Genomic DNA, 14,709 nt, shown 5'->3' with positions numbered 1-14,709 from the left:
CCTCCTCTTCCATTTTAGAGAGTATTAAATTTTGAAATTTCAAGTCCCAGTAGCTTGTCACAACAGGAACCATCATTACCCGATTTGTGGTGGCTCGGCAGTGAAAAAAACAAACAAACAAAAAAAAACTGTCTCCCAATGCAGGAGACTTGAGTTCAATCCCTGGGTCAGGAAGATCCCCTGGAGAGGAAAATGGCAATCTACTCCAGTATTCTTGCCTGGAGAATCCCATGGGCAGAGGAGCCTGGTGGCAACAGTCTATGAGGTCAAAAAAGAGTCGGACGTGACTTAACGGCTAAATGATAGCAACCAAGTAATATCCTGTGTGTTGAAACGCCTTAACCAAACATGTTTTAAGAAGCAGGTGGATGTCAGACAAATTTCTAAGATAGCACAGCTGGGGGTGAATAACTCCTGAGTGAGACGGAAGCAACGTGAAAATTGCTGCAGGAAAACCGACCAAAACCACAGCATCTGACACTGAAAAAGTCAGCAGAAGGCAGTCTTGACGGAGGAGCAAAACTCTTGTTCCCCTTGGAAAGCTGTGAGCCCCTGCTCACGAGAAAAGCCCCTAAGTGAATTGTAGAATGATAAGATCTGAGACAAATAGGAACATTTTCAGCGAAAGGAGTTTTTAAAAACAATTTTAAAAGCATTTATAAAGGCGGACTATACATTGTCTTTTGAAAAATACCCTAGGAAAACTTCATAATGTTTTAAAGTTCAATTTTATTAAACATATGGGCAAGTCTGAAATTATTCAGAATATGAAAATTGACTTGAGAATAATTAAAAGTCAGAAAAACCTCAGGTGTGTGTCCAAGTTCTGGACAACATTAATATAGTATAAAAAGTTCCCGGGAAATTTACAGTGAACAGGTGTGTGAAGTCATTGAGGGGGAAAGAAGTTCAGACCTTAATTAGCAAGAATTATAAATATCCTCGTTAGGTTGTTTTCTTTCAGGTTGACATGTTTTTGAGCATATGCACAGGGGAAATATTTTTAAAATCATGAGCACACATGGTAAGAAAATCTTACTTATTCATAATATTCTGTACTTTTGCCATCAATCACTTAAAAGCCGAGTGAGCTTTGAGGGGACCGAGCTCTGCAGGCAAAGCCCTGAGCACAGGTAAGCATCTTTGTTGAGAAACATTTGTCCCCACGGCGACATCGGGGGACACAGGCCAGCTCTCGGGGATCCCTGTGTTGGGAACAGGAGCAGAGAGTTACCAAAGGGGGGCTTTGGGACGCTTTCAACCCCTGATGGGTCTGGATCCCAAGGTGGGATGGGGCTGCCTGTTAGAGGGGGCTGGGGAAGTGACCACGTGTCTCCCCTGGGACGCAGGTAAGGGAGATGGCCCGTCCCCTCCCTCCAGGAGGACAGGGAGCAGCCCAAGCCCCAGGTCCCAGCGGGGGGACACTCCTGGGAAAGGGCAGAGCTGGACCCTGGACCTGCTTATGCCCGTATTGGAGGCAGAAGGAAGACTGTTGCTCCTTGAAACACTTCTGACAGAGTATGTAGGGCTTCCGCACACAACCGTCGTGACAGCTGCCTGGAGTCAGCGCAGACCGCGGTTCCAGGCTCATCCCTCAGACCCCGCACCTCCACACAGGCTTCTGTCCAACTCGACTAAAAATCATGGCTTCCCAAGACGCCTCCTTGAGCGTCCATCACCTGACGCCTCACTCAGCTTCCATCATCTGAGTGAACGCTTGGTTCACAGAACCCAGGGACTCCCTTCACTTACTACTCCCCGTGTGCTACAAAGGTCACAGTAAAGGACACGGGCGGATGAGTGGCCGGAAGGGCGAGGCCTGGGTGGGTCCTGAGAGCAGGAGGCTCTGACCCTGTGGAGTTGGGGTGCGTCCCCCTCCAGCACATTCATTAACCCAGAACCTCTCCAGGTCCCTTCATTCAGGGTTTTTAATAGAGCTTTCGGTACCCAGGGATGACAGATCAACTCATGGGCCACCAGTGCTAGCTCAGTCCTGGCTCCTTCCCCGTCCCTGGGGGCAGGGGTGGAGGGGCCAGGTGAGCGCACCAGCCCCCGATCCTGTGGTTGGGTCCTCGGGCCACAAGCCTCATCCACCCAGAGTCACCTGAAGGCAACAGCTCAGCTGTGGACACTCAGGAAATTCCGGGGCTTCTAGGAGCTCCGGGCCAGGACCCAGGACCCGGGTCAAACACACAGCTGTGGTTGTATCACAACATCACAGAGGCCCAGGAAAGAGGTCAGAGGGCCTGGCCTGACACTGGGTGGGGAAGCTTAATCTTGAGTGAGTAGCAGGGTGTCTGTGTGACCACGCGGTCCGCCACTCCCAGCAGAGACCCCAGGCATCCCAGAGTGACCATGCCAGCCAGTGTGGGTGGGCAGCCCCCTGGGGGGCTAGGTTAGGGATGCTGGCCTGGCCCCGTGCCACCCTCAGACAACGGCTAGGCTCGGAGCCCTCACAGCAGCGTTCCAGCCGGGAAGGACACCGGTGGCCCCGGGCTGGGCAGCCGTTTCCTCCTGAGTCCCTCAGCGGTAGGTCCTCTAGGGCAGACACACACCCCTCTGGGTCTGAAGAATCGCCCCAGAGCTACAGGAAAAGGTGAGCTGCTGCTAGCTGCCTTCATGAGTCCTCACGTGGTGTTGTACTGGGAGCTTTGTATTGATCTCAGTCTGTATCTTTGTGCTAAAATTAGGGGAAAAAACCCTGCACCTTATGTTGGTTCCTTGCATCCAATTTGCGGGAGTAGTTTTCCCCGGGGCTCCTGTGGATGGTCTAGGGTCCCTGTGCGTGTAGCCTAGGTTCTTGATATCAGCAGATGTCATACACCATCCTCATCCAAAGGAGAGCGTTTGCATCGCATTGACACGTCCACAAATTAGCTCGTTAACCAAAGGATAAACAAGGTCCAGGTTTATTCTTCAATATGATACATACATATGACTGTTACACATCTTTATGAGGAAAAGGAGTACAGCTGAATGAAACTATGCCAGAAACAGAAAATACACACGATATATGTAGCCACTGCTTCGGGGCTCCGTGTTTATTTCTTGTCTGCACTGAGAAACTTCGTCCAGAGGGCTCACCGGCATCTATCCGTCGGGATAACTACAGAACGTGCAAGCAGGACTCTTCTGCCCCTTCGAGTGGGCAGCAGCAGGGGAGTGAGAAGCCTTCACGGAAGGTGAAGCTGCCCACAGGAAGACCACCAGGGACGACGCACCTGCCTGGATCGGAGCTGGGAGGAGAAATGCACTGACCCTCTAAGCTGAGAAGCTGTGAGTTTCAGCCAAGGCCCGGAAGTCGTCCTAGCCCAGGAAGTCCCGCCCACTCAGTGCAGCGTCTCAGTCCTTTAGGACAGAAAGCAACTCGCATTTTGCAAACGTAATTTTCATCTCAGAGAAGCTCTAGGGGAACATGGTGATAGATAAGAAGCCGGACTTTGATTCTAACTTAAGAAAAAGAGAAAGAGGCAAAATATTTTAAAAGATGAAGCAAAAGCAAAGGAGGGCATCGTGGCCGATTTGAGAAGGGTACAGAAGAACGGCCTGAACCCAGGACGGAACCTCCAGCGGAGAGAGCTGAGCTCAATCCCGCCCTGCCCTAGTTACGAGCTCACAGATCAGTTTCCAAAGGAGGCCCCTCAGCTGGCCTGGAGTCCAGACCGAACAAGCGCAAGTCTAATATTGGCCCTCCCACAGCCCAGAGGCTGGAGTCGGGGTCGTGGGAACAGAAGGACAGAAAAGGAATTAAAGGAGAGCCTTGCTCATTTCGCTCGTAGAAAATCCATATTTGGTTCTAAAACAAGGACAAAGTGCTGCTGTGCTAATTTCCATAAAGATGGTGAAAACGTTGGTTCTCACAGATCTGAGGCCACATCACATCAGAGTCTGCCTCGCGAGACAGATCATCACGCCTATTTGCATCTTTGAGGAAAGAAAGCAAAAAAAATGTCAAGTCAGACAGAAAGTGACTCCAGGCAACTCTACAGTGCCCAAAGACAGGAGTCAGCCCACCTCAACCCGGAAATGGTTTCCACGGTTAATCCAGGTGGGAGTCCGTGCTGGGGGCTTTTATGTCATGAACAAGGTGACCCTTTTCTCCCGGGTTTTTAAGCAGCAGCAGATTCTGGGTCCCTGTCGATTCCTTTTCCCCTGACAGTTTCTTTCTCCCCAGGCTGTGGGACAGGCCCCACCACCCGGCACTTAATTTCCTCCATTTGTTGGAGGAACAGTGATGGCCTAAAGGAGTGAGCAAGGCCACCACATCCACCGAGAGAATGCAGAAGCCCACACAGCCTCTGGCTCCTGGTGACTTCTAGGGGAAAGGGATCACGAGGACCCCGGTCCCGCCAGACTCCGTTCTGGGTTCACACTCGCCTGTGGTTTGATTCCTCCGACGTGCGAAGCCCATTTCCCATCAGAATCGCCACATCCCGCAGCAGCACAAGGGTGTGGACAGAGGGGACCGCTGAGCGAGAGACGGGAACCCCCTCATCTCGTGAAACTGGAGGGCACCCTGCGGACCCCGCCCCAGCACGCCCCAGCCAAGTGTGCAAATCTAACTACGCAGTCTGAGGAGAGCCGCTTTCAAAGCCGAGTCTCCTTTCTAAACCCTAAAACCCACGCCCGCTGACTGCGGGGTCGTCAGTGGGTGAATCTGGCAAGCAAGCACTCGCTCACTTGGCCTGAGATGGGTCCTCCGCGTGCGGTGGGACCAGGGAAGGCGACCAGGACCGAGGTGACCCTCACGTCCAACGGAAGGTCCTCCGCGCGGGCCGGAGGAGAACCCACACTCAGGCCAGAACACGCCCCCCACGAGGGGCTTCCGATCAGACCCCTGTGTCCTGTTCAGCAGTTGAGCCAATGCCAGCTCTCTGTGGACTGAGTATTAAACCTGGACCACCTCCTGGTTTTCCAGACCCGATGAACACCAGGAGCTAAAGATAGTGTGGTAACATAACACTTCAGTCACAGGGCCTTGTGTGCGTGTGTGTGTTTTAAGGAAACTAAATTAAACACGAAGCAGAATCACAGAACAGGAAGAGGAGAAGCCAGCCTTGGATGAATGCGCGGGCCCAAAGGAGAAGGAGACGCGTCTTATTGCACCACCGGTGAGCTGGCCAGAGGCCTGAACTAATTACCCATGTCTTCTGTCTCCACCTCCCCCGCCCCTGAAGCACGTGGGCAGGCAAGGAGGACTCTCGGGCGGGATCAGAGAGGATGGGGAACTGTCAGCGCCTGTCAGAACCCCCTTGCCTGGGCGGCCCCTGGGGCTGTTCTTAGTTCCTTTCATCACTATCGAGGCAGCTGGAGCCTAGAGCAACTTAAGCTAAAAATAAAGACATTATTATAGCTGATCTTAACACAACAGGTATTTGGAAGTGGAAAACGTGAGAGAGGCTTAAGAAGTAAGTGATGGGCGTGGCATCCACCGTCTCAGCTTCCTGGAGAAACAACCCCCGTTTCTGCAGCAGGGCTCAGGTCCCCTGTTACATGTGAAGAAACGGCACATGAGCTCGGGAACAGAAGAACCTCCAGCTGGAAATCAGGGTCACGTCCGAGCGGGGGTGCCCTGCGCAGGGCTGAGCCAAAGAGCCGACATGTGGTGTGGCCACTGGTCCTCTTTACCCAGGTCGCGCAACAGGAAGCCCAGCACTGTCCCCCTAAGGACTCACCAGAGCCATCCCTTCTCGTTCCGGCCGCGTCGAGGGAAGCTCTTGGGACAGTTAGCGTTACTCAAGGCCGTGAATGGGCAGACGAACCGTGCACCGCCTCTCGAAGCCCGTGATTCACGTGGATGACGGTTCCCTCGGAAGAGAGCAAGGTGCATGGTGACAACCCACGTCCCTCAGCTGAAAGTAGACCAGCTGCTTGGAAGACTGCTGCTCTTGGAGGAGGTCTCAAAACACATGGCAGACAGGCCGCCTGATGCCTGTTGCTCAGAATTCAAAGAAAGCTTATGTTCCAGAAAGCAAATTACTCATCAGTTGGATTCACCGGATTTCAGTCCAAATCAAAATAATAAAGTCTGAGAGACTAACCGGCCAAGGGTTCACCGGACTTAGAACTTTTTCTGGCAACATACTCACCCCTTTGAAAGGCAATTCTCCCTCTAAATGTATCCAACTTTTTTTTTTTTTTTTTTAGCATATATCCACATTCTTTCTCATATTCTTTTCCATTATAATGAGCTGACTCATTGGAAAATACCCTGTTGCAGGGAAAGGCTGAGGGCAAGAGGAGAAGGGAGCAAAGCGACAGAGGATAGGATGGATGGATGGCATCATCAACTCGATGGAAGTGAGTCTGAGCAAACTCTGGGAGATACTGAAGGACAGGGAGGCCTGGCGTGCTGCAGTCCATGGGGTCACAAAGAGTCGGACACGACTGAGCGATTGAACAATTCATTCTTTTTCATGTTCTTTTCCATTATAGTCTGAAATGGCAACTCACTCCAGTATTCTTACCTGGAGAATCTCATGGACAGAGGAGCCTTGTGGGTTACAGTCCGTGGGGTCGCAAAGAGTCAGACAGGACTGAGCACACGCACAGTGGTCTGTCCCAAGACGCTGAATACAGTTCCCTCTGCTGTGCAGTAGGACCTTGCTGTTTATCCGCCCTATAGATAATAGTTAGCTGTTGCCTCCAACACATTTTAAACCCTCAGCTCAGTCTCCAGTGTGACCTCTCTAGTGGTCTGAGACGTAGCAGAGACGAGACCCACCGGGCCCCAGCAACGAAGACAGAAAGCTTTAAGCTCAGGATGGCGGGGAACCGTCTTTTTGGGTGTGCCCGGTCACAGGGTGTGAGGAGGGGGGTGCAGGCTTGCCTGCCTCCAGGGCTTCCGCTCTCAGCACCCCCCGCCCCCAAGCTTGGCAGAGGTGCTCAGAGCTCAGAGTGACGCACCCCCCACCCCCGCCCCGGCCCAGAGCCACCAGTCTCCATAGGGGTCAAGGCATCAGAATTGCTGATTTTTCCAAAAATCTTCTCAAGGCGGCAGCAACCGCAGCAGTTTTCCTGCAAAGCAAACAAAATATGACTCTTGTTAATTCAGCAAGGCTTTTAAAATTGTAATTAGTTGGTTGCACCCCTTAGGAAAACCACAGATGACTTTTTATAACGTATGTGTGTCTGTGAGAAAAAAAAGGAACCCCTTGAAGGATCCCACTGCTTACCAGAGCTGGGTGGGTTGTGTGTGTGTGTGTTTCAGTTTATGCAAGATATTTTGGTACTGTGCGCAGGATCGAAGGACAAGGCCTCTTTGTTTCACCTGAAGCGCAGCCAGCTCTGAGCTGCTGCCACCCCTGCGTCCCGCCAGCCCCGTCGGCATCAAAGTGCTGCCGGGGACGCGCGTGGGACTCTCTCCATCTGCTCCTGGCTGCGTGTGACCCACGTCCTCCCTGTAGACCCAAGGGCTTGGCCCCGGTGCGCGTCTCCTGGGCTAGCCATGGAGCAGCGGGAAGGAGAAATGAAACGCCACCTGGTTTGTTTTTAGAGCACTTCCTCAACCCATCAAAAACCCTCTGACAAATTGCAGGAGATTTCTGTCCTCAATTTGCGTTGCGGGTTATGCCTTATTCATAAGGCTCTTTTTCCACAGGAATCATCTCCAACCACCAGATTTTAAAAATCAATATTATCTCAAAATTGGTTTTACTCATGTTGTTTCTTGCCAAAGCTCCCAGCTCCTCCTGGCAGGAGAGATTGTGAAGCATGATCTACTGCTTTTAGCACAGCATCCTTCTCAAGGAGGGCTGCCCCCAGCGTTAATTTCTTAAGCTTACATTTTAGTTTGAGACAGAAAAAAAAAGTGAGAAAGGAAACCAGGAAGCACCTGCATTGCATGGACATGCGGTGGGACCGGGGTGGGTTTCTGTGGCCCCAGGAGGGGTGGGGGGGGACCCAGGAAGGGAAGGTGGCTGTGGGGGGACCCAGGAAGGGAAGGTGGCCAGCCCGAGTGGCCGGCATGGAGTGGACCAGGCCAGGTTTGGAGTGGTCTCGCTGAGCATCTGCAACAAAGATGCTGCGTTGCCAGGGCAACCAGCTCAAAGCACTTTGTCCTTTGGGAAGGTCATCTATACACTGCTACATTTAAAACAGATAATCAGCAAGGACCTACGGCACAGCACATGGAACTCTGCTCAGCGATGTGCCAGCCTGGACGGGAGGGGAGTTTGGAGAGGATGGATACATGCACACCTACACGTGTGGCTGAGTCCGTGACTATTCACCTGAAACCACCACAGCATTTTTAACTCGCTGTACTCCAATACAAAATAAAAAGTTTAAAGTTTGGGGGAAAAAAGAAAAACACAACCCTTTGTCCTTATCCTGCTGGCTGCCACCCCCTTCCGTCGCCTTGGGTTCAAGAGCAAACCTCCTGGGAAGGACTCGGCCGTCGCCCACTGCCTTTTCGCCTCATCCTTCCCACCAGCCCCTGGCGCCAGACCTCCTCCCTGGGCACCTCCTGGCACCCAGCGACCTCACTCCCACCAGCCCCCAGAGCCCGCCCAGGGCTTATGGTGGGAAGGTGGTTTGTGGCAAACCCTCAGGGCTTGTGGTCGCTGGGGATGGAGCGGCCTCTGGGCGGGGCTGGGAGAGAGAAGGACCGCCGGGGCGTGCTGCCTGCAGACCTCGGGCCCACGGCTCCCAGCGAGGCCAGGATGCCCCGCACCTCAGGGGGCGCAGACGGCCCTCCTTCTCCACTGTGTCACCAGATGTGAGGCTACCCCCTGCAGTTCCCAACGCCAACTCCCTGCTAGTCTGGTCAAACAAGAACGGTCTTCGTATGTCAAAAGCAAAAGCTTTCCTGTTGACATCACATCAGTCTCTAAGCAAGCGATAGGGTCCCCAGTAAGGGACCCTCGTGCCAAAGCTGGGGTGTTTGCTGAGGCTGGTTCGTGACTTGTATGATGATTTGCTGATTTATTTCTACCCCGTCTTACTCCTCAACAGATTTAAGGCAGCTTACAAGAGCACATACAGTCAACAGACCAACAAAACCTCGGGGCCAGAGTAGATACAAGTCAGAGGGAGAGTAAGGACGGGCTGGCTGCAGAATGCCCCCTCACGAGGCTCGAGGCCAGCAGGGCTGCTGAAGCCGAGCTGCCCGGCCAGCCATGGACTCGCAGCCCAGATGACGGGGCGGCCCCCGAGCGTTCCCCGCACCACACGGGGTGCTGGGGCTTCTCAAAGTCCTCTGGGATGCTGCACTGCCCTCAGCCTCTCCTTTGGGCACGCGCGCACACGTGTGTGTGTGTGTGCACGCGCGCTCGGATTCTCAGCTGTGACCGATTCTCTGCGATCCTATGGGCTGTAGCCCACCAGGCTCCTTGGTCGATGGGAGTCTCCAGGCAAAGATACTGCAGTGGGTTGCCCTGCCCTCCTCCAGGGGGTCTTCCCGAGCCAGGGATCGAACCCGTGTCTCTTACGCCTCCTGCACTGGCAGATGGGTTCTTTACCACCTGGGAAGCCCCCTTTAGGCCACAAGTTGGACCATTTATTGGTGTAACAGCACCTGCTCATGTGTAACACTCCTTCTCTGAATAATTCTGACAAAATTCTAAGCAAGGCAGAGGCTTTGTATGAAGAGGCAGTTCCTTGGGGTCCAAGAAGGGGTCTGGGCCTGGCAACAGCTCAGGAGGAGGAGAAGAGAGAGCAGAGTCCCCGAGAGGGTCAGGCCCCACCGTGCCCCGGGCTGTGCCCAGGGGGCAGGGCCTCAGGCTCGACTCTGCAGACACGCTCGCTCCCCTGCTACTTCAGCCACGTACAACGCTGCAAGGACTCTGGGACCCCTCCTGAGGACCTACTATGCGCCGAGCCCTGGTCTCCGGCTTTGCTTGGATGGTCTCAGTGGAGCCACTCAACAAGCATGGGAAATGAGACTGTCCCCAGTCCACAAATCACAAGACAGAGGGTTGTCTGCTAGGAAACAGCAGAGCAGACCCAAACACAGCCGTCTGGCCTCGGGGCCTCCCCCGGAGGAAACGCGCCCCGCTGCCCACGGTCAGACAGCCAGGCTCTCCCCACCCTCTCTAGGCTCAGAGGCCCCTTCAGACCAACCTTTCAGGAGGGCGCTTTCCGGACACTATTTGGTCACCAGGTCCTGGGCATCAGAGCAGCAATTCTTCCTCTTCTAGGAAAACCAGGAAGACATTTTGAGAAGGGTCAGAACTGACACGGTCTGATGATACCTGAAGAGGCAGGGTTCCTGCAGGGACGTCCCTGGACCCTGAGTGGCTCACGGCCGCAGAATCCGGCTTGAGGGCGTCCCCCTGCCCAGCCCCTCAGCGGACCTTCATCACCGCCCTTCCCCTTGGAGTCACAGACAGAGACTCGCACCCCATGACCCTTGTTAATTCAGCAAGGCTTTTAAAATTGTAATCAGTTGGTTGTGCCCCTTAGAGAAACCACAGATGACTTTATAATGTATGTGTGTCTGTGAGAAAAAAAAGGAACCCCTTGAAGGATCCCAGTGCTTACCAGAGCTGGGTGGGTTGTGTGTGTGTGTCTGTGTGTCTCTGTGTGTCTCTGTGTGTGTGTGTGTTGGCAGTGAGGAGGCCGTCCTGGAGAAAGGGCATTGGGAGTGGACCTTGGACACTGCCCAGGACTTGGGCTGACCTGGGCGCAGGGCTGGGGCCCCAACACTGGCACCCATGCCTAGAAGAGGGCATGGGGGTTCGGGGTGCAAGAAGGGGAAGGCTGGGAGAGTCTCTCTTCAGGGGATAATAGGGCAGAGCTGTAATTAAGGAAGGGATGATTTGGTGACAGGGAAGAGAGCGGGTGCACGTAGACCCTGAGCATGTCCATTGTCTTATCAGCTCAGTAAACGGGAAGCAGAGGATGAGGCCAGCACCCAGGAGATGGGGAGGAGAGGTGGATGGTCACGAGCTGCGGGAGGAGAGAATCGGTCCCACCTGCTCGGCTTACCCGCCCCCAGCCCCAAAGCGGGGACTGTGTCTGCACAGCTGCTGGCCAACGGCTCATGGGCTTGCCCTCCGGGAGGCTCTGCCGCAGCCCAGGCTGCGTCTGACGCAATGGGTCCCGTGCGGGCGGTGGGCTTGGCCCCGTGAGCCCAGCTCAGGAGGTAGAGACCACGGGCCTCGGTGTCCAAGAAGGAGAATCCTTTTAAGTTTACAGATCACGGGCATGCTTGGTGGTTGGGAAACAGGAAGTGCTTTTAAGCACGAAACAATGAAAAGAGACAAATAAAAGTTTATTACAAAAACTTTGAAATATCAGAATTTTTCAATAGTTTGGGTAAGAGTTGAATTTTCAACATGAAGTTGAATTCTGGTTCTACAGGACGTAGAAACAAGATTCTCCCAGAAGTGAATCGCCTAGAAAAAATTATTCTCAATATTTCACCGAAAAATAAAATATATTAAGCTTGAGTGCTGTCTTTCAGTAACATGAAAGATGTCACACAAGGGTGGTCCTGGAAATGGCACAGGCCCCCTTGGCCCAGCAGCCCGCCTCCAGCGGGACGGCAGAGTGGGGACCTTCGCCCGACTCCAGGGCCTGCTGTCTGTGGTGGGATCCTGGGTGGGTCTATAGCCCTGTCCTCAGCGGCCCATTCACATAAAGGGAATGATGGCGTGTCTGTTTCAGAGCATCGACCTGAGGACCAAGTGAGTTCATTTTTCTGAAGCCGTCAGAACAGTGCTTGGCACAGCGCTGTGCAATTTTAACTTTCATGGTAACTAACTGGATTTGTACAATGGAATATTTTTTTGTTTAATCCTCACCATCCCTGAAATATCTATTCACCTTAGGTACCAGCAGTTGGATAAAATAACAAAAAGGTGATTTTTGTTGTTGTTATATGGTCTAAAAAATATTTTTAAACACTTTTACACTGTATAATGTCATTAATTATCTGTTGTGGTTTCCATACTGTCCACCACGTCAAAGTGTATTTGGACACCAATGAGCTTGGATAAAAATACATGGGTGGAAAATTGGCCCAGAATAGGTTGGTAACCCTAATAAGCAGTTTATGCCGTCTGGGTGAGGTACCTACCAGGGAATCAGCCTATTTTTACTTGACATCAGTACCAATTATCAAGGAAAGGTATATTCAGACACAAATAAAACTTACAACTGATGCCGAATTTAGAAGTAATTTCAATAAAAACTGGATGTGGAAAAAATGAGTACCTGGGGCACAGTCATCCCAGGGTTTGGTCAGTGGAAAAGCTCCACTCCAAACCCCGGAGGAGCAAAGATGGAGGGGAGGGGAGTGTACGAGGCCGACCAGTCCCATCCATGGTGAGTCTGAAGGCAGGGCCTGCCCACCGCCTCCCTGGTGTCGCCACCCGTTGACCACGCTAAATGTTCAGGAAAGCTGCTTAGACGCGACCCGTCTGCCTCTGTGCTGTTTATATGATCCACAGTGATCTGGATGTGGACGTCGGCAGGAGGCGATGGTAGTCACTCAGGTGACAGGCGGCCTCGGTCTAGACAACCATCGTGATGGTGGGGACTGTACAGATTCCAGGAACAATCAGTGCAGAACTTGTAGGTAAATTACAGATGAGATGAAGGGACTGGGGGAGGGAGAGGGAGCACAGAGACGCGCTGGGGTCTGGGACGGTGGCGGGTGGCAAGACAATCCAAGCGGAGATGGCCAGCTCACAGGGGAGTATTCAGACCCAAAGCTTAGGAAGGAGACCTGTGCTGGAGGGACCGACGAGGGAGGTGAGATGTTAAGAGCTGACTAGGGCGGTGAGAGGTGGTTGGGAGTTTGCGTAAGAAGTGACCACACGGGGCGGCCTGATCGCTCTCGAGGTACACCCCACCATTCAGTCTCTGCTCAGACTTTAGTAAGAGTCTCCTTCACACGCACTTACATTAATCTCTTGTCCAAGCTGAATATTACCTTTTTTTTTTGGTGCTTAGAGTACACTAAACCAGGCAAGCAGGGAAGTTAGAATTCTGAGTTCTAAGTAGGAGATTTACCTTGAATGTATATTAGCATGTATTCTCTGAAACTTTTTGTGTCCCTATGCCCTAGGCTAAATGTGTAAGTGTGGGTGCAGTTACGGTGACGATACGATTCACTTTGTAAGGGATATAGTAATTAAATAATAAACGTAATACATAGTTCTGCTGAAAATAATTCTCTAGCATAGTTAGCATCATTAAAAAGCACAAATCGCTCAATAAAAGCATTTTAAGCAATTTAGCACTAGCAGAAGATTAGAAGGCTGTGAGAAACTAATTAGAAAGAACGTCACTCAAGGCTAAGGTGCCACTAGCATCTGACCGTCAGAAGGTTGAAGCCGACTAGAAGAGAAGGGGAGAAACAGCAGCCGTGTTCACCTGCGTGCGGAGCCTGGAGTGGAGCTTGTGATCCGACAGCCAGGGGTGCTTGAGAGCCTCACTCGCACTGATTCTCCAGCTAAAGGGAAAGGCAGGGGTTATTAGGGACCCAGCAAACGAGACCTTGGCTCTGGCCACCGCCTCTGGGAGACCAGATGGCCTCATGTCAAGTTGCCAGGCAATTCTGTCTTCTGTAGAATTAGTATCAGGGACAGGTTACCCTCCAATCCCATTAGGGTAACACTATTGGTAAAACAAGCAAGACAAACAATTCTGAAATCTTTCTGCCACCTGAACATCTTCCTTCAAATAGAAATAACCATTCTTGATGAGATGTCTGAGCTTCATAAATTGAACTTCTATCTTCCCAACCCAGGGATCGAACCTGTGTCTCCTGCTTAGCAGGCAGGTTCTTTACCTCTTAGTCACCAGGGAAGCCTGATCTTCAATAAATGTTCACCACATTGTATTTAAGCCTCTTTTAAAAACTACTGTTTTGAACTGTGGCGTTGGAGGAGACTCTTGAGAGTCCCTTGGATTTCAAATGAGATCCAACCAGTCCATCCTGAAGGAGATCAGTCCTGGGTGTTCACTGGAAGGACTGATGCTGGAGTTGAAACTCCAGTACTTTGGCCACCTCATGCGAAGAGTTGACTCATTGGAAAAAACCCTGATGCTGGGAGGGATTGAGGGCAGGAGGAGAAGGGGAGGACAGAGGATGACATGGTTGGATGGCATCACCGACTCAATGGACATGAGTCTGAGTAAATTCCAGGAGCTGGTGATGGACAGGGAGGTCTGGTGTGCTGCAGTCCATGTGGTCGGAAACAGTCAGACACGACTAAGCAACTGAACTGAACTGAACTAAAACCTGCTCGTCTCTTCTATTAGATCACAAGTTACCTAAAGGCAGGGGCTGGACTTATACATTTGCCCTCAAAGCCCCAGATACAATTCCTGGTGGATCAGGGACAGTGAAGTGCAAGGGAAGGAGCATCTGGGGTCTGCCCCGGACCCCACCCCACTGAACCGCCTGTCTATTGGTTCACGGTTGTGGTTATATAACTTAAAAGCTATAAGATAATAAAACAATAAAGCAAGTATTGTTGGTCATGAACATCTTAAATGACATCTATCATTGTATGTTTTATTATTTTTCTATTTTCTCTCATTATTTTTCCATTTTGGAGGTTTCTTGTTTTCCTTTGTCTTTTAAAACTTTTTTCTTTTTAAAATTATTTTTATTTATTTTTAATTTGTTTTCTTTTTTCTTTGTATTTTTCTTTTATGTTTTTGGGAGTTGTCTTTTTAAAAAATTTTTGTTATTTAGTTTTATCTTTTGTCATTATATATTTTAGAATCGTCTGAAAAGTATGTTTGACTGGC

The 14,709-nt window shown here is 51.6% G+C and overlaps 1 protein-coding gene across 3 annotated transcripts in view; it reads right to left on the bottom strand.

The window, feature by feature from the left end:
• Positions 1 to 2,877: 2,877 nt before the first annotated feature.
• Positions 2,878 to 14,709, bottom strand: part of MYLK4 (myosin light chain kinase family member 4) — a 74,326-nt gene continuing 62,494 nt past the window's right edge. For all 3 annotated transcript variants that reach the window (XM_043908673.1, XM_043908675.1, XM_043908674.1), the window contains 4 exons: positions 13,324 to 13,402; positions 10,063 to 10,135; positions 6,468 to 7,017; positions 2,878 to 5,808 (listed from right to left, as the gene is read on the bottom strand). In XM_043908673.1, coding sequence (XP_043764608.1) covers positions 10,088 to 10,135; positions 13,324 to 13,402 — 127 coding nt within the window. In that variant the 3' untranslated portion in view covers positions 2,878 to 5,808; positions 6,468 to 7,017; positions 10,063 to 10,087. The remainder of the gene's footprint in view (positions 5,809 to 6,467; positions 7,018 to 10,062; positions 10,136 to 13,323; positions 13,403 to 14,709) is intronic.

The sequence above is a fragment of the Cervus elaphus genome, chromosome 7 (assembly GCF_910594005.1).
Source record: "Cervus elaphus chromosome 7, mCerEla1.1, whole genome shotgun sequence".
Classification (NCBI taxonomy): domain Eukaryota; kingdom Metazoa; phylum Chordata; class Mammalia; order Artiodactyla; family Cervidae; genus Cervus; species Cervus elaphus.
This window is presented reverse-complemented; position numbering and strand designations above follow the sequence as displayed.